General features: G+C 44.7%; 2 protein-coding genes across 4 annotated transcripts in view; one reads left to right on the plus strand and one right to left on the minus strand.

Moving 5' to 3' along the window:
• Positions 1-10,939, plus strand: part of LOC139273038 (secreted frizzled-related protein 4-like) — a 60,091-nt gene extending 49,152 nt beyond the window's left edge. The window contains exon 6 of the mRNA XM_070889331.1: positions 10,265-10,939. Within this exon, the coding sequence (XP_070745432.1) occupies positions 10,265-10,447 (183 nt within the window). The 3' untranslated portion in view covers positions 10,448-10,939. The remainder of the gene's footprint in view (positions 1-10,264) is intronic.
• A 2,883-nt stretch (positions 10,940-13,822) lies between these two features.
• The window catches only part of LOC139257295 (thioredoxin domain-containing protein 3 homolog), a 242,399-nt gene continuing 236,643 nt past the window's right edge, over positions 13,823-19,578 (minus strand). For all 3 annotated transcript variants that reach the window (XM_070874468.1, XM_070874437.1, XM_070874506.1), the window contains one exon: positions 13,823-15,669. In XM_070874468.1, coding sequence (XP_070730569.1) covers positions 13,895-15,669 — 1,775 coding nt within the window. In that variant the 3' untranslated portion in view covers positions 13,823-13,894. The remainder of the gene's footprint in view (positions 15,670-19,578) is intronic.

A 19,578-nucleotide genomic window follows, 5' to 3' on the forward strand; every position in this document is an offset into this window, starting at 1 on the left:
GAGCAGACTTTGCCGGGCTATCAGAGGTCCAAAACCCAGAGGACATCTGCCAAGAGTGTCTAAGCAGTCATAGCAGGGAAGTGAGCAGGCTGCCTCTACCTCTGCTGAAGCCACAGGGGTAGCACCTGGTATAAGCACGCGTAAGATATAGATGACACACAAGTAGATTTTCAAGGGTAGCCATTTGGATTTTTTAATCAATGTTAATGTGATTTCAACCATAAAAATCTTTATTTTCACCACTTTACGGTCTTGGACAAATTGGTGTGCACCTTTGGAAGTGGCTTAGTGAGTTGCAGTGAATGGTGAGATATAATGGTACCTCCACCAATGGTGGTCAGTGTGAAAGGAATGGCATAGTCATTGTAGGGATTCTTTATATTGTTGCTGTGGGTGGTACCAACCTGGCACAGGTGGATAGCTCTTGTCTCCAAGCAGCCAGCCGGGAAGTCTGTTTGTCGGAGCTAAGAGCTGAGGGAGGGTGGACTGGCAAAGGACAAAAGAATCATGGTAGCTGCCAGGGAATTTGCCACACACATACATGATAATCTTCCAATGGTTGCAGACCAGCTGCACATTGAGGGATGGAAGCCCTTTCGTTTGACAAAGACTCCTGGGTTATGATGGGGTGCCTTGATGGCCACATGTGTGCAGCCGATGACGCACTACACCCACGGGAAGCCAGCCAGAGTGGCAAAGCCCGCTCAGTAACATTGGCTTCATCAATTGCAAAGTTGATATAATTGACTGACTTGTCAAAGAGGGCATCAGTGACCTGTATGATGCACCTGTGGGATGCCTCAAATGTCTGCTGCAGATCCCTGGAAAGAGCCTGAGGTGAATAAGTTGAGGGCGCTAGTGACTTTGACAGCCACTGGTAAGGTGTGTCCTCTGGGCTCTAGCAATGTACAAATGTCTGAGCCTTCTTTGGCCCTGCTGCTCAGTCATGTTGTTGAAGCTCATACTTTGCCTGTATACCCTGTGTTGGGTGTACCGCCTCGAGTGTGGCCCTGCGCTGATGCCCTCTGTCCTGTGCAGCACCAGGTGATTGAGGAGAAGCTGGTGGTGTTGTTGGTGCTGCTGCTGGTGTGCCTTGTTATATTTTCAATACAACTCACAAACACACAAAGCTTTAAGATGGCTTCTAACATCAGGAACTCTAGTCAAGTGCTCTGTTCCCTCTTTATTGTTGTAAACAGCACTGGCTGCAGTGCCATAGTAGTCCATCGGTGGAGCTATATATATTACACTTCTCCCTCCTTAATGAAGAAGTAATCATAACAACTAATCATCATACATAACTTATATGGTTATATATAACAAAAGATATGGACTTATTTTGCCATATTTACAAATCAAGCTTAACCACTTGTTTTCTGTTTTGAAGAGGATACCTTCACTCTCAAACAGAACCTTCCAAACATGGTGTCGAATTTAGACTCATTCGAGGCTGATCCTGAGGAAAGTTTTCCTCCAAGGGATGCCCTTGATTTCCATTTGAATTCTCTCTAACTTCAGACTGTTTGTCTGCCTGACTCGGACTCAGATTTAAATTCTGACTTCCTCTTGGATTTGTTTCCAGTACGTTGTAGGTAGGATATGCTACTGGTACTTTACTTGTATCAAAACTATCTGATGAATCAGAAATAATCCAATCATTCCCACCTTCAACTACTTCCACGTCTGTAGGTAAAATATGATCAATGTGAACAAACCTAACCTGTCCATGATCAAACATCTTGACCGAATATGTGCGAGGACCACATATTTTCACCACTCTTCCTGGTAACCACTTTAGCCATTTATGGTGATGGTTCTTCATTCTCACCTTCTGATTTAATTTCACACTTCTATTTTTTACTCTGCCTCTATCATCTTAATGTCTTAATTGTTTCTCTTCTATGGACTGTGCCAAGTTTGGTTTTAACAACAAGAACCTGGTTCGTGGCTGTCATTTGGGAAACAACTCTGCTGGTGTTCTACCAGTAGTTGTATGAGGAGTATTACGATATGCAATTATAAAATTAGCCAATTTGTGGTCCAATGACATCTGTCGTTTCTTTGGATTTGGATCCAACATCTGTTTGGTGAGGGCACGTTTTACAATTTGTACTGTGCGCTCTGCTGTACCATTTGAAGCAGGGTGGTACGGTAGTATGTTTCACACCATTTTTGCTCGTGAACTGTGCAAATTTCTTTGAACAAAATTGTGGTCCATTATCAGAAACAATTTCTTCTGGGAGGCCAAATGAAGAGAGAGAGAGAGGTCATCGGAGAGAGCGGGGAGAGAGGGGGGGAGAGAGCGGGGGGAACAGAAAGGGGGGATCGGAGAGAGAGAGGGGGAATCAGAGGGGAAGTGAGGTCAGGAATTCGGTGGAGGGGAGAGGGCAGAGTACGGAGAGTACAGTGGGGATGGCGGAAGAACGTGATCTAGGTCTAAAGGGGGGAGGGGTTGAGAGCGAGAACCTGATCCAGATGGTAAGACTGGACAAAATCCAGAAGTCATGACACTGTCACTATTCACTTCATACCTAATAAACTGCTAACGATCCTGGACCCAGACACAATGCCCCATCTATGGTCATGTTGGTGGGGGGGGAAGAGAAGGGGGAAGGTCAGGAACATGTTGGAGGGAGAAGGTCATGAATCCATGGGGGAGCAATTTGGGCAGGGGATTGTCAGGAACCTGGAGGGGATTGGGCAGATTGTGGGGAATGAAGGCCAGGAACTTGGGCATCGGGGTGAAGTTCAGGCACTTAAGTGGGGGGAGGTTAGGAACTTGGGAGGAGGGGGAATGATCAGGCACTTGGTTTGGGGGGAGGAGGTCAGGAATTTGGGTGTGCATAGGTCAGGAACTTGGGAGGTGGGAGGTCTTAACCCGTGAGATTGAGCACTGTTCTAAGTGAATTCTGTTCTGTCTGGAATCGGCAGAATGGCTCGAATTATACTTTGCAAAGAGAAACTGCTGGGTGTGGCTTATCCTCCAAGGGGACCAATCAGCAATCAGGACATGTCATCAAGGGGGGCCCAATCAGAGCTTTAGGTGTTGCAAATTAATGCTTCCTTTAAATTAGATCGCTTGCCTCTGCTGTTCGAGTCGCTGCCGAATCGGCAAATGCACCCTAGGGAAGCGCACGTGGGGGCGGGTCCCGACCTGCTCCTACTTATTTCAAATTTCCCACCCGACCCACCTACGATCGAGCATGGACCTCAGAAAATTCCAGCTATTAGATCTTGCAGTACATTAGTAAAATATGACTCACACTTTAAAAAAAACTTCTGAATGTCAGAACCCAAAAGCCCTGTAGCATCAATGTCAAACTGGAGAATAGGAGAATAGTGAACAGATCAGAAATATGGTGGGGTTCTTCCTGGGATCAATCTACATACAACTGACAGTGATCAGCACAGTAGGAGCCCCATACTCTGTGTGCATCAAAAATGTGCAAAAAACCTCTCTCTCTCCCCTGATCCCCCCCCCTCACCCCCACCTCGCCAAAGTTGGCAACTCGCATATTGGCCATTCCCAATTGAGCCAGGCTCACAATGCGAGCGCATTGTTGGGGAATTGGACCTCCTATCTTGGCATGCCCTGCCCCCTCTGTATGGGGCTGTACTGCAATATCTATGGGGCAGGGCAGGTCTCGTTCCTGAAACCTTTCAATCCTTGCTGTTATGCTGATTTACCGCAGTGATGCTGTCTTGAGTGATGGAACAGAAGTTAACACAAACAAAATCACTGAAATGCAGATGTCTGAGAGATAGTCAAATTATTTTGTTTTTAACTGTTTTTCTGCTACTATCTGTTGGTTTTACCAGCACATTCAATTGGTGCTTCATTGAGATTTCTCAACTACATCACCTGTAGTTTGAAAGTAAACCACCTGGGTAAGACTGCACAATTGTCAAGTAAACTGCAGTATAGTTTCTCTCTCTAGCCAATCCTCATGATGGTAATTGAAATTACCAGTCAGGTGATTGGTGTACCAAAAGGGAGATGGTTAGGTTCTGATGATAGTGTCCAACATGAAGGCAAAAATAGAATCAGTAGATAATAAAGTGCTGTCAAAATCACCCATTTCACTCATCTGGAGTACTGTTCCAAAAGACTCACTCATCTGGATTACTGTTCCAAAAGACTTTAAAGTTGTGTGACTTCAAGTCTTGTCTGTATGGTATTGGCCTCGTTGTATAAAGGGAGATCAGCAAATTTAAATATTTAGATATCACTCCTAGTGCTTAGCGCTTGATGCTCTGAGAATGTGGTGAGGTCATGGGATCAATTCTGCCACCCATAGCACCAGATCCCATCTAAATAAGATATATTCCAGGATAGCCGCAGCCTCATTTACTACTTAGACCATGAAACGATTCGCCAATACATCAGTATTGCAAGAGGCTGTAACATCAGTGAGAGAAAGCAGCTTAGTCTGGAAGCCCAAAGTATTTGTACAATGTCATATATTTATGATTTATGTCCTTCACCAGTTGCCAGTTGTTAGCAGACGTCACCAATGCAGGACTGCAGTAGACCAATGGGCCTATAGCTTATGTAAGACATAATTGTGCCTTTCAGCTTCGACTGAGATTGTTGTCTTTTGATGTAGGGATATGTAAGAGACAGATTGTCACATTATTTAAGAGCAGTGCCTTTCATCTATGGATTTTGGCTTTCAATCCACTTCAGTGAGATAACTCAAAAGCAAAATACTGCGGATACTGTAAATCTGAAAAACAGAAAATGCTGGAAACACTCAGCAGGTCAGGCAGCATCTGTGGAGAGAGAAACAGTTAACATTTCAGGTTGATGACATTATATCAGAACTGGAAAATGTTACTGATGCTACAGGTTTTAAACAAGTACAGAGGCAGGGAAAGGGGAGATGGCATGAAAGAACAAAAGGGAAGGTCTATGATATGTGGAGGGCAGGACTGATCGACAAAAGTGATGATGGTGTGAGGCCAAAAGGGGTGATAATGAAACAAGTATACAAACAAAAGATGGGTCCAGAGGAGGTGCATAAATGGTTACAGCAGAACAGCAGAGGGGAAGGGAAGCAATGGAAATCTGGCAAAGAGAAGTATTCCGTAGCCCAGGAATGTGGCGGAAGAAAGGCAGGTGGACCCAGAGGTGTGGACCACCCATCCGGCTGTGTACTGATAGGGGATCCACATCCCAAACACCATCCCACACCTCCTCCACTCCCAGTAACTGTGGTGCAAACATCCTCCATTACCAGCTCCTGCTGTTTGAGAGAAAATGGGAGTGGTGGTTAAAGTCTAAGGTTGTTTAATTCAATGTTGAGGCCGGAAAGCTGTAAAGCGGCCGCAACCGAGACTCAAGGATGGTATGTTGCCTCCCTGGTGCAAGGGTCAAGGATGTCTCGGAGCGGGTGCAGGACATTCTGAAAAGGAAGGGTGAACAGCCAGTTGTCGTGATGCACACTGGTACCAACGATATAGGTAAAAAACGGGATGAGAGCCTACGAGACGAATTTAAGGAGCTAGGAGCTAAATTAAAAAGTTGGACCTCAAAAGTAGTAATCTCGGGATTGCTATCAGTGCCACGTGCTAGTCAGAGTAGGAATCGCAGGATAGCTCAGATGAATACGTGGCTTGAGCAGTGTTGCAGCAGGGAGGGATTCAAATTCCTGGGGCATTGGAACCGGTTCTGGGGGAGGTGGGACCAGTACAAACCGGACGGTCTGCACCTAGGCAGAACTGGAACCAATGTCCCAGGAGGAGTGTTTGCTAGTGCTGTTGGGGAGGAGTTAAACTAATATGGCAGGGGGATAGGAACCAATGCAGGGAGACAGAGGGAAACAAAATGGAGACAGAAGCAAAAGACAGAAAGGAAATGAGTAAAAGTGGAGGGCAGAGAAACCCAAGGCAAAAAACAAAAAGGGCCACTTTGCAGCAAAATTCTAAAGGGTCTAAGTGTGTTAAAAAGGGAAGCCTGAAGGCTCTGTGCCTCAATGTGAGGAGTATTCCGAATAAAATGGACGAATTAACTGTGCAGATAGCAGTTAGCGGATACGATGTGGTTGGCATCACGGAGACATGGGTCCAGGGTGACCAAGGCTGGGAACTCAACATTCAAGGGTACTCAACATTTAGGAAGGATGGACAGAAAGGAAGAGGAGGCAGGGTGGCGTTGCTGGTTAAAGAGGAAATTAATGCAATTGTAAGGAAAGACATTAGCTTGGATGATATGGAATCGGTATGGGTGGAGCTACGGAATACCAAGGGGCAGAAAACGCTAGTGAAAGTTGTGTACAGACCTCCAAACAGTAGTAGTGATGTTGGGGAGGACATCAAACAGGAAATTAGGGGTGCATGCAATAAAGGTGCAGCAGTTATCATGGGTGACTTTAATATGCATATAGATTGGGCTAACCAAACTGGAAACAATATGGTGAAGGAGGATTTCCTGGAGTGCAAAAGGGATGGTTTTCTAGACCAATATGTCGAGGAACCAACTAGGGTGGAGGCCATCTTGGACTGGGTGTTGTGTAATGAGAGAGGATTAATTAGCAATCTCGTTGTGCGAGGCCCCTTGGGGAAGAGTGACCATAATATGGTGGAATTCTATATTAGGATGGAGAATGAAACAGTTAATTCAGAGACCATGGTCCAGAACTTCAAGAAGGATAACTTTGAAGGTATGAGGCATGAATTGGGCTAGGATAGATTGCAAATGATACTTAAGGGGTTGACAGTGGATGGGCAATGACAGACATTTAGAGACCGCATGGATGAACTATAACAATTGTACATCCCTGTCTGGCGTAAAAATAAAAAAGGGAAGGTGGCTCAACCGTGGCTATCAAGGGAAATCAGGGATTGTATTAAAGCCAAGTAAGTGGCATACAAATTGGCCAGAAATAGCAGTGAACCCAGGGACTAGGAAAAATTTAGAACTCAGCAGAGGAGGACAAAGAGTTTGATTAGGGCAGGGAAAATAGAGTACGAGAGGAAGCTTGCAGGGAACATTAAAACGGACTGCAAAAGCTTCTATAGATATGTAAAGAAAAAAAGGTTAGTAAAGACAAACATAGGTCCCCTGCACTCAGAATCAGGGGAAGCCATAACTGTGAACAAAGACAGGACAGACCAATTGAACAAGTACTTTGGTTCAGTATTCACTAAGGAGGACACAAACAATCTTCCGGATATAAAAGGGGTCAGAGGGTCTAGTAAGAAGGAGGAACTGAGGGAAATCCTTATTAGTCGGGAAATTGTGTTGGGGAAATTGATGGGATTGAAGGCCGATAAATCCCCAGGGCCTGATGGACTGCGTCCCAGAGTACTTAAGGATGTAGCCTTGGAAATAGCGGATGCATTGACAGTCATTTTCCAACATTCCATAGACTCTGGATCAGTTCCTATGGAGTGGAGGGTAGCCAATGTAACTCCACTTTTTAAAAAAGGAGGGAGCGAGAAAACAGAGAATTATAGACCGGTCAGCCTGATGGGTAAAATGATGGAATCAATTATTAAGGATGTCATAGCAGCGTATTTGGAAAGAGGTGACATGATAGGTCCAATTAGCATGGATTTGTGAAAGGGAAGTCATAAATCATGTTTGACAAATCTTCTGCAATTTTTTGAGGATTTTCCAACAGAGTGGTCAAGGGAGAACCAGTTGATGTGGTGTATTTGGACTTTCAGAAGGCTTTCGACAAGGTCCCACACAAGAGATTAATGTGCAAAGTTAAAGCACATGGGATTGGGGGTAGTGTGCTGACGTGGATTGAGAACTGGTTGGCAGACAGGAAGCAAAGAGTAGGAGTAAATGGGTACTTTTTAGAATGGCAGGCAGTGACTAGTGGGGTCCCGCAAGATTCTGTGCTGAGGCCCCAGCTATTTACATTGTACATTAATGATTTAGACGAGGGGATTAAATGTAGTATCTCCAAATTTGCGGATGACACTAAGTTGGGTGGCAGTGTGAGCTGCGAGGAGGATGCTATGAGGCTGCAGAGTGACTTGGATAGGTTAGGTGAGTGGGCTAATGCATGGCAGATGAAGTATAATGTGGATAAATGTGAGGTTATCCACTTTGGTGGTAAAAACAGAGAGACAGACTTTATCTGAATGGTGACAGATTAGGAAAAGGGGAGGTGCAACGAGACCTGGGTGTCATGGTACATCAGTCATTGAAGGGTGGCTTGCAGGTACAGCAGGCGGTTAAGAAAGCAAATGGCATGTTGGCCTTCATAGCGAGGGGATTTGAGTACAGGGGCAGGGAGGTGTTACTACAGTTGTACACGGCCTTGGTAAAGCAACCTGGAGTATTATGTACAGTTTTGGTCTCCTAACTTGAGGAAGAACATTCTTGCTATTGAGGGAGTGCAGCGAAGGTTCACCAGACTGATTCCCGGGATGGCGGGACTGACATATCAAGAAAGACTGGATCAACTGGGCTTGTATTCACTGGAGTTCAGAAGAATGAGAGGGGATCGCATAGAAATGTTTAAAATCCTGACCGGTTTAGACAGGTTAGATGCAGGAAGAATGTTCCCAATGTTGGGGAAGTCCAGAACCAGGGGTCACAGTCTAAGGATAAGGGGTAAGTCATTTAAGACCGAGATGAGGAGAAACTTCTTCACCCAGAGAGTGGTGAACCTGTGGAATTCTTTACCACAGAAAGTTGTTGAGGCCAATTCACTAAATATATTCAAAAAGGAGTTAGATGTAGTCCTTACTACTAGGGGGAATCAAGGGGCATGGCGAGAAAGCAGGAATGGGGTACTGAAGTTGCATGTTCAGCCATGAACTCATTGAATGGCGGTGCAGGCGCGAAGGGCCGAACGGCCTGCTCCTGCATCTATTTTCTATGTTTCTATGTTTCTAGTCGAAAGACGTGGTGCTGTTCCTAAAGCTTGCGTTGAGCTTCTTTGAAACAGTGTTGGAGGCCAAGGACAGAGTGGAAGTGGGACGGAGAATTAAAATGGCAAGTGACCGTTTGTGAACTGAACAGAGGTGTTCTGCAAAGCGATCAAACAATCTGCGTTTGGTTTTCCCAAAGTAGAGAAGACCGCATTTCCCTTTTTTGGAAGGTGTTGAGTAAGATACAACTCCACAAGCACTAGTTAGTTCATCCTAAAGGTCATTCTTCAGGTGAGATCTAGGTCAGCGTCAGCAGGGACCAATCGACCACAGCCAAGACACACCCTATCCTCAGCTAATATCTTTACAAACGCACATTTCAGTTCTGGAACCACTAGATAGTGGTTACAAATCGGAATCTTGGCTGATTTTTATCCAACTTTCTCTAACAAAGGGGCACTGAGTGCAATTGAAGCATTCCTGCTGCTACCCTAGCAAAGACCAGAAAATATGGAAATGTTTTCTTAATCTGGCTCTCACAGAAGTGAGATTTTAATGGTTTAGGCTAACTGCTTTAATATCTACAGTATATTGATATCTACATTACATTAATATATACAGTACACTAATAGCTACATTACATTAATATCTACAGTACATTGATATCTACCTGCCTTTCCTCTAACTGGCCTGCTGTGTATGTCATGCATATTCTGTTTTTATTTTATATGTCCCCAATTGCTAGGCCATTACTCTGTGATTTAGCAAGATCTTTTATAAATATCCTTTCATAAAAGAACCAATAGGGTTAATAATGAGCTTTTTGGAATATGTACATCGTGTATATCTTGTACTGATTGTTAGCATCATATTCTAGAAAGGTTAAAAATTGCAAATAAAGACAGACATTCAATGACTTTCTCCAGTGAGGAGTTGTCAGATATACCACAAAATTCCCAGTTCAATCCCCAGTCTGTGCTGAGACAATCTCAGCCTGAACTTGGCTGTGATTCCACATTACCAAAGAACTCGCCAACACCAATTGCCAGCGCTCATCAATGAATAAAGCAGATCCAGGCAAATTCCAGGGGGATGCTGTAAGCACCCCAACAAGGAGTCTTCAAAAGCGTGCAGGAAAGGAGAGAAAATAACTCACCATGATTGATCACCAAAGTTTTGTGAGGTTTTCTTAAATGAGCACAGCCTTCATTGCTCAAAAGACAGCGTTAGGAGACCTAAATGTGGTTTTCATTATGATGTCACACATTACTGATAAAATAGCATGACGTAATGACATGTCGTGACCCAAATGCATCTTGGCCTTGCTGCGTTCGACACAAAAAACATTTTGCCATATATTTGATACGTTTTTAAAGCTGACTCTTCTGTACTGTTTCCTCTCATTGGTGTCTTGTTATTTTGTGTTCAATAGCGCTGGGAACAAAGACTAGACCAGCAGCAACAAGTACGTGTTATGCAAGAAAGAAACCAAAATGCAGGACGCAGTGAGCGTAGTGGTGGTCCAAAGCCAAACTCAAAGAACTCAAACCAAGCTCCTGGCAATCCCAGAAAGACCAACAAAAATAAAAGCAAGAAGGAAGCCAAGAAACTATGAACTGGGAAATTTCAGCAACTACAACTGTCTCGTACTCTGGAGGTCTTATCTTGGCTTCAGTGGCATGCAACAATCTACAGACCATTTCTACCCATATGCAGCCTGGTAATTATTGCACTACTGCATTTCCAAATGTCTGTGTAGCATCAGCAATGCTCTAAAACTTTGCATTTTCATATGCAGACACTGCTAGACACGGTCATTGGATTGCAATACAAAGTGGTGAACATCTTTGTCTGCTTTCATCTCTCTACCTTGTCACATTTCAAAGCAGAGACGTATGTGATATCAATCTCTCCTGTCCAGCTTATGCTCTTAAGTATTTGGACACCTGTGCTACTGACATAGTTGTTTTGCTGTACTGTGTGTGTGTTGACAAAGTGCTCTCTGCAAGCTAATCTCTATATCTGAATTATATCTTCTCATATCATAGATTGTGCCACTGCAATGTAAGATATATTGCATTACTTATTTAAAATATTATTCTTCCAATGTGCCAGTTTAATATATAGAACTGATAAATTTTCAGACTGGATTCTGTCTTCATTTGTTTTCATTATTATTAGCTTTTCAAAGTTTTGAAAAGTTCGTGCCATCTACAAGGATTTTTATTTCTCCAGGAAGGCACCTTAATGAACATTTATTGTACATATTTGCTTCCTGTAAGTTGTATAAAAGAATGATATTGGTGTCTCAGACAATATTAAAACAAGATGCAATTTTTACAAATAAAAGGAATTTGTAAAAGTTGCAAAGCCTGAGGCGAAAACTACACATGCAAAAAACAATGAAATGATCCCTAAAAAATGAAGCTTCAATCGTGGTGGTTTTATTGGCAGCAATAATGTTTTGCTTGGTAGAAGGTGGAACAGATCTTTAGAAGTCATGTAGAATATCTACTTTTGATTGGTCACAGCTGCAATGAACCACAGATTATAACAACATTTTTACATAAATGGTAGAAATTTTTGTACTGAAAGATTTTTAGAGTCTCGTCTGTTCCACATAAGGGCAACATTCCTTCATCTTTTAAACTCCTAGAACTCAACATTCCTCGGTACAGAAATATGAAATAAACTTTAATAGCCAATTTACCCCTTTTTTTTCTTTTGTGTTTTCCTTTTAAGTAACATAATATAAATAACTTCCACCAAAACAATACATCTTCAGACTATTTAAAAAAATTTCTGGTTTTGATGGTGTGCAACTAATAAACACAAACTTGTTCTTTGAATTGCACGAAAATAGTTTTATAAAACATAATTAAAAAGGAATTTTGTGAGGTTCTCCCCTTAAAGAGATACTATTAACTCCTAACATGGAATATACAATAACTATAAACCATGTGTACACAACATTTTATTACACTTATCCTCTCCAAAAAAAGTTAACACTCGGAGAGCTGCTGAAGTAAGTCTGTCCCAAAGTTAGTGATAGTAGAAAAAGGGATGTAGAAAAAGACTAAGTCCATCATAAAATGAAGCAAGAAAATGTACAGTAATAATAAGATTCAAGCTCTAGAAAAATCTAAGCCCCAAAATACCTGGGGCTGGAAAGCGCAGTTACACTGTGGACAAGAGTACTGAAATAGAGGTTGACTCTGCAGGGATTCCACAACACTTGGACCAGACCTTTGGAGTAAGTGGAGCTTCCTAGGGCCCAGGAATTAGTTGCTGTACATGCCTATTGCTTGCTCGATGATGTTCCTTGTGGCAGCAAGGCTCTTTTTGTTGGCATGCTCTGAAGCTGTACGCAGGTTCCTGACTAGAGTCATGTCCAAAGGGGATAACCTTTGTCACCCAACAGCCAACCTGTAACTTAGTGGCCTGGTTGGAATAAAGGTGGCACAGAGGACTAGTGCAGAATAAGTCATGACTGCTGCTGAGATAGCGGGCACAGACATGCGCGTATATTACAAAATGATGCGAGTTAAATTACTTTTTACACTGGCACGATGGACCAAATGACATCCTGTGCTGTATCATTCTATGATTCTATGAATTGAATTTAAATACCAATCGTATAGGCATAATTACCCTGCAAATAATTTTCCAGCATGTGATAAATCGGACTGAAATATGCGCTGTAACCATATGCCTGAAATGATTTTACCTATTGTCCCAATTTTGTGAGAACAGTAGCACCATCAGGAACTTTTAGGCTACAATGTAGAAAGTGGGGCAAGTCGTACATCTATGAGGCTGCTGTATTCAAAGAACTTAAGGGACCATATCCGTGTGATTTATCTTGTTGGATACTGGGGCCAAATTCATTGGTATGTGGAGAATAAACTAATAAGAATTTATGAGTTTATTATGGGAAGAGTATAACTCTTTTTGTTATTATCTACCTTTCCATGATCTTCCTGGGCTCTGCACTAATTGTGGCTGAAACAATGGGTGAATGGCCTTCCTCCATATTCCACCAATGGCACTCTGAATCAACTACTAGAAAATGTACAAGAGTGTTCCAGTGATAACTATCCCTGCCATTTTTCCTGCCACATGGAAGCAACATGACTCTCTTAAGGACTACCCAACAACAATGTCACTGAAATTGGCAGTTGCAGTCATAAACTCACATCCCACCTCTTAATTGTGTTATACATTAGTGTTTCATCATTGTATGATACTAAACCACCCGGAATGAAGTATTTGAATTGGAAGCTAAATCAACAATGATTAATTCAGAACCAATATTTATTGAATTTTTACATGACTCCAAATGATCAAGGTTTTTGACAAATGCAACAACACTATTACAACATATAAAATTATTTACTCTTAGATGCTAATGACAATTTGGGGTCTTATTTAGAATGTTACTAACATTCTAGAGAACCACGGATCTGATGCCAAGATTCACAATTATTTATTTGGTTTGGGCAATTTCTTTTCAGGACCATAAATTCAGTTTGCATAACAAGTTTACTTTAATACTTTAATAGCTAGTGGTAGGATTCTCCACCACTCCAGAGGTTAAATGCCAGTCATAAAGGCTCTATGGAAAAAAAAAAGCTTTTGTTTCCCGATTAATGCGCAGTATGCTTCTGCGCAGCTTCCGGTCATTGACAGGAGTCACTCCATTAATGATACGGAGTGACTGCTGCCAATGAACCGGAAGCTGCGCAGAAGCAGTCTACTCACAACTGTCAGGTCCCAAATTTAAAAAGATAACATTTATCACCCAGGAGGCATTGTGTACTCAAGACTGCCATGCCTGGGAGTCAGGACCAAAGCTAGACATAGCAGAAATTATATTCAGAGCCAAAATCAGGATGAAAAATGATAGCAGTTACATTAATTGAGCAGTTACATTTAGAGGTTAGATTCAGAGCCATCAGCAACAGCATGGGCACCTGGAACGTTGGCATCCATTCCATCGGCTGTACCTGGGTAGCCAGCATAAGATACGTTGGCAGAAGTAGATACTTCTGGGGAGCTATCATCAAGGGGCTTCAGTGGGCAAAAATACATCTTCGGCACCAGCGCTAGGAGCAGATGTCTCTTCAATGCCGGCATCAGGGGCCTCACCAGGAGCAGGTACATCTTCAGAGCCGGCATCAAGGACTTCAGCAGGAGCAGGTACATCTTCAGAGCTGGCATCAGGGACTTCAGCAGGAGCAGGTACATCTTCAGAGCCGGCATCAGAGGCATCACCAGGAGCAGGTACATCTTCGGTGTTGGAATCAGGGACTTCACTATGAACAATTGCATCTTCGGTGCTGGCCTCAGGGACTTCACTAGTAGCAGATACCTCTTCAATGTCAGCATTGGAGGCATCACCAGGAGTAAGTAAATCTTCAGTGCCAGCATCAGAGGCATCACCAGGAGCAGGTGCATCTTCAGTGCTGGCATCAGGGGCTTCACCAGGAGCAGGTACATCTTCAGAGCCGGCATCAGGGGCTTCATCAAGAGCAGATACATCTTTGGTGTCGGCATCAGGGATTTCACCAGGAGCAGGTACATCTTCAGAGCCGACATCAGGGACTTCACCAGGAGCAGGTACATCTTTAGAGCCAGCATCAGGGACTTCACCAGGAGCAGGTACATCTTCAGAGCCGGCATCAGAAGCTTCATCAGGAGCAGGTACATCTTCAGATCTGGCATCAGGGACTTCACCAGGAGCAGGTACATCTTCAGATCCAGCATCAGGAACTTCACCAGGAGCAGGTACATCTTCAGAGGCGGCATCAGAGGCTTCACCAGGAGCAGGTACATCTTCGGTTCTGGAATCAGGGACTTCACTAGGAACAGATGCATCTTCGGTGCTGGAATCAGGGACTTCACTAGGAACAGATGCATCTTCGGTGCTGGAATCAGGGACTTCACTAGGAACAGATGCATCTTCGGTGCTGGAATCAGGGACTTCACTAGGAACAGGTACATCTTCGGTGCTGGAATCAGGGACTTCACTAGGAACAGATGCATCTTCGGTGCTGGAATCAGGGACTTCACTAGGAACAGGTACATCTTTGGTGCTGGAATCAGGGACTTCACTAGGAACAGGTACATCTTCGGTGCTGGAATCAGGGGCTTCACTAGGAGCAGATACCTCTTCAATGCCGGCATCAGGAGCTTCACTAGGAGCAGATACATCTTCAGAGCCGGCATCAGGTGCTTCACGAGGAGCAAGTACATCTTCAGAGCCGGCATCAGAGGCTTCACCAGGGGCAGGTACATCTTGTTTGCCAGCCTCAGGGGCTTCACCAGGAGCAGGTACATTTTCAGAGTCGGCATCAGGGACTTCAATAGGAACAGATACATCTTCAATGCCGGCATCAGGAGCTTCAATAGGAGCAGATACCTCTTCAATGCCGGCATCAGGGGCTTCACTAGGAGCAGGTGCATCTTGTTTTCTGGCCTCAGGGGCTTCACCAGGAGCAGGTACATCTGCAGAGTCGGCATCAGGGGCTTCACCAGGAGCAGATACATCTTCAGAGCCGGCATCAGGTGCTTCACGAGGAGCAAGTACATCTTCAGAGCCGGCATCAGGGGCTTCACCAGGAGCAGGTACATCTTCGGTGCCGGCATCAGTTGCTTCACCAAGAGCTGCTACATCTTGGGACCCAGGTGCAAGCCTAGTGTCAGAAGTAGTTATTTCTTGCTCATCAGTGGGAGCTTCTACGTCCACTAAGTCAGAGTATTCAATAGGAGTGTTACTAGGCACAGCAGAAGGAGCTTCGGACGGTAAAGCTAGACTGGAAGAAGACAGTCCTTCATCTGTAATGGTAAGGAAAAATAATAATTACATTTGGAATTAAAAATTATTTACATTTTGATTTATTTGGTACAATGCCTTGAATGATAGCTTGACTCATTTACCATGGAATAGTTTTTTGAGCTGTCTGTTTCACTTTTACATATCTGAATACGTATCTTAATTAAGTTAAGAATGAGTGGACTTGTTGTATAATTTTAATTTAAAAAAAATTAAATCGCAGAGTTCAAACAATACAGTTTGGTATTTAATTGCATAGCAACAAGGTGCAAAATTTGAATACAGGAATTTAACCATTTCAGAAAATAATACACAACAGGGGTGAATGTACTCAGCGTTTTCGGTGCATTAGTGATGCATACAGGTGCAGGCAATTTTATGATCCAGGAAAATTGGGTAGAAGCTGGTTTTATCTGTTGTGCACCTTTAAAACACTTCCGAGTTTCCTTGTGCTTTTTCATCCTTCCTGCAATCAGCCCGCCAAGTCCCCAATGGTCTCCTTTGCATATGTCGAAATGAGAGCCTACGGTGCAACAGCTGTGAGTTTCCTGTGTTTGCATTGCTATTGCACGCATGGTAAGAGAGGTGTCATTTATGTAACCACAATGTAACACCACTGTATTACATTGTGGTTACATACATGACACCTCTGTATACACTCAACCTAGATGCACACCTTGACCACAAGGGGTGAACTTGTGGGAGACACTCCTTACCTGATCACACAGGTATAAAAAGGGAGGTCCCACGCAGGGTCATCGTCTTTGGAGTTCTGTGAATAAAGAGTTAAGGTCACATATCCCCAGAATGTGCCTCGTGTGGTTTCATACTGTAGAGTAAGGACTTTACATTGGCGACGAGAAACTGGAATTCATGACCCACGAGAATGGCCACCGGAGGAACGGTACTGTGTTGGGGAAGACTGGGACAATTTTGTCGAGAGGCTTCAGCAAAGCTTCGTTACGAAAGAATGGCTGGGGGATGCAGCGGCCAACAAACGAAAGGCTCATCTTTTGACTAGGGGCGGACCAAAGACTTACACGCTCATGAAGTACTTAGTAGCATCCGAAAAGCCGGCGGACAAAACCTTTGAAGAACTTAGCAAATTAATCAGGGAGCACCTCAAACCGGCGAGTAGCATATATATGGCCTGACACAGATTCTACACCCACTGAAGTCGTGAAGGACAGAGCATACCGGACTTCATAGCGGACCTCCGGCGTTTGGCCAGCCTCTGAAAGTTCACAGATGCCTGCAGGGGGGAGATGCTAAGGAACTTCTTTATCGAGGGCATCGGTCATGTGGGAATTTTCCGCAAATTAATTGAGAACAAGGATTTGACCTTGGAAGTGGCGGCGTTGATAGCTCAAACTTTCATGGCAGGGGAGGAAGAGACGAAAATAATATACACGCGCAATTCTGCCTCTAACGCGGCGATGGATCAGGGAGTCAACATCATCAATGCGACTCAGAGTCCCGCAGGCAGGCAGGGACAGTCCGACACTCCCCAGACAGCAATAGACCCCAGAGTAGGACTTCAACAGAGACAATGGCAGGCTGAACGGGCATTCACGCCATCACAGTGGACAATGTGGCCCAGGATGGGGCCATGACAACCACTAATAGGGTACTTAAGAGCAGTCAAAGGGACAGTCAGCGCGGAATGCCTGGCCATAGTCCCTTTGTTCCCAACAACGGAAACTTTAACTCATGTTGGAGGTGTGGGGCAAAACACTCAGCTAGATCTTGCAGATTTCAACAGTTTGTCTGCAGGAAGTGCAATCTCAGTGGCCACTTAGCTCGAATGTGCAGGAAGTCTGCAACCAGACTAATATATGAGGCGGATGGACCAGAAGAGGGTTCTTTGAGGCAGGATGACTTTTGGGGCAAATCGATGGACGCCAAGGTTCACCGGGTCCATGTAGCGAATATTCACAGTTCATACACCAAAACGCCACCAATGATGATGAGGGTTTTATTAAATGGTATCCCAGTACGCATGGAGCTGGACTCTGGGGCCAGCCAGTCACTCATGGGCGTTCAGCAATTTGAGAAGCTATGGCCACTTAAAGCCAGTAGACCCAAATTAACACGTATTGAAACACAATTACGGACTTACACTAAAGAAATCATTCCGGTGCTAGGCAGTGCAATGTTGGCTGTCACATACAATGGGTTAGTGAATCGGCTGCCACTCTGGATTGTCCCGGGCAATGGTCCCGCACTGTTGAGGGGGAGCTGGTTAGCCAAGATGAACTGGAAATGGAGGGATGTTCACACAATGTCATCTGTGGAACGAAGTTCGTGCTCACAAGTCCTACAACAATTCGATTCACTATTCCAACCTGGCATCGGGGTTTTCAAAGGCACTAAAGTAGTGATACACATCACCCCGGACACCAGGCCAGTGCACCACAAAGCCAGACCGGTGCCGTATGTGATGCGGGAAAAGATTGAGAGCGAATTGGACCGGCTGTTGAGAGAGGGCATTATCTCGCCTGTTGAATTCAGTGACTGGGCAAGCCCCATCGTTCCCATCCTAAAAGCGGATGGCTCTGTCAGGATCTGTGGCGACTACAAGGGCACCATCAATCGGGTGTCCCTACAAGATCAATACCCGCTCCCGAGAGCGGAGGACCTCTTCACCATGCTGGCAAGCAGCAAGCTGTTCACCAAGTTGGACCTCACTTCAGCCTATATGACCCAGGAACTGGCCGACGAATCTAAGCTACTGACCATTATAACAGGTGCCCATTTGGCATTCGATCAGCAGCCGCGATTTTTCAAAGAAACATGGAAAGCCTGGTTAAATCCATACCTGGAACGATCGTATTCCAGGACGACATCCTCATCACGGGTCGAGACACCGAGGAACACCTCCACAACCTGGAGGATGTGCTACGCCGATTGGACCGGGTAGGCCTGCGACTCAAGAAGTCTAAATGTGTGTTCTTAGCTCCTGAGGTTGATTTTCTGGGCAGGAGGGTTGCTGCAGATGGGATTCGGCCCATCGAATCCAAAACTGAGGTGATTCGATGAGCACCCAGGCCCTGCAACACATCAGAGCTGGGATTGTTGAACTATTTCGGGAACTTTCTGCCGAACTTGAGCACGTTGTTGGAGCTGCTACACGTGCTCCTGTGTAAGGGTTGCGATTGGTTTTGGGGGGACTGTCAGGAACGGGCTTTTGATCGGGCGCGAAACCTACTTTGTTCAAACAAGTTGTTGACCCTGTACGACCCCTGTAAAAAATTGGTTCTGACATGTGATGCATCATCCTATGGGGTTGGGTGCATGTTGAGGGTCAACTACAACCTGTGGCTTATGCCTCCAGGTCGCTCTCTCAAGCAGAATGGGGATATGGGATGGTCGAGAAGGAAGCGCTTGCATGTGTCTATGATGTAAAAAAAAAATGCATCAGTACCTCTTTGGTCGGAAGTTTGAATTAGAGACGGACCACAAGCCATTAACATCCCTGTTGTCAGACAGCACGGCTATCAATGCCAACACATCAGCTCGCATACAGCGATGGGCTCTCACGCTGGCTGCTTATGACTACTCCATCCGGCACCGTCCCGGCACTGAAAATTACGCTGACACGCTCAGCAGGCTTCCACTGGCCACCACTGAGGGGGCAGCGGAGCAAAGCGCCGAGATGGTCGTGGCTGTCGATGCCTTTGACAGCGCAGGCTCCCCCATCACAGCCCGCCAGATCAAAATCTGGACAAACAGAGATCCCCTCCTGTCCCTGATTAAGAAATGTGTCTTGACTAGGGATTGGGTGCCCGCACATGGAGCATGCCCTGAGGAGGTCAGACCGTTCCACAGACGGATGGATGAGCTCTCCATCTAAGCCAACTGCCTACTATGGGGCAGCCGGGTAGTTATGCCCCAGAAGGGCAGGGAGGCAT

Source organism: Pristiophorus japonicus, chromosome 1 (assembly GCF_044704955.1).
Source record: "Pristiophorus japonicus isolate sPriJap1 chromosome 1, sPriJap1.hap1, whole genome shotgun sequence".
NCBI classification, from domain to species: Eukaryota; Metazoa; Chordata; class Chondrichthyes; family Pristiophoridae; genus Pristiophorus; species Pristiophorus japonicus.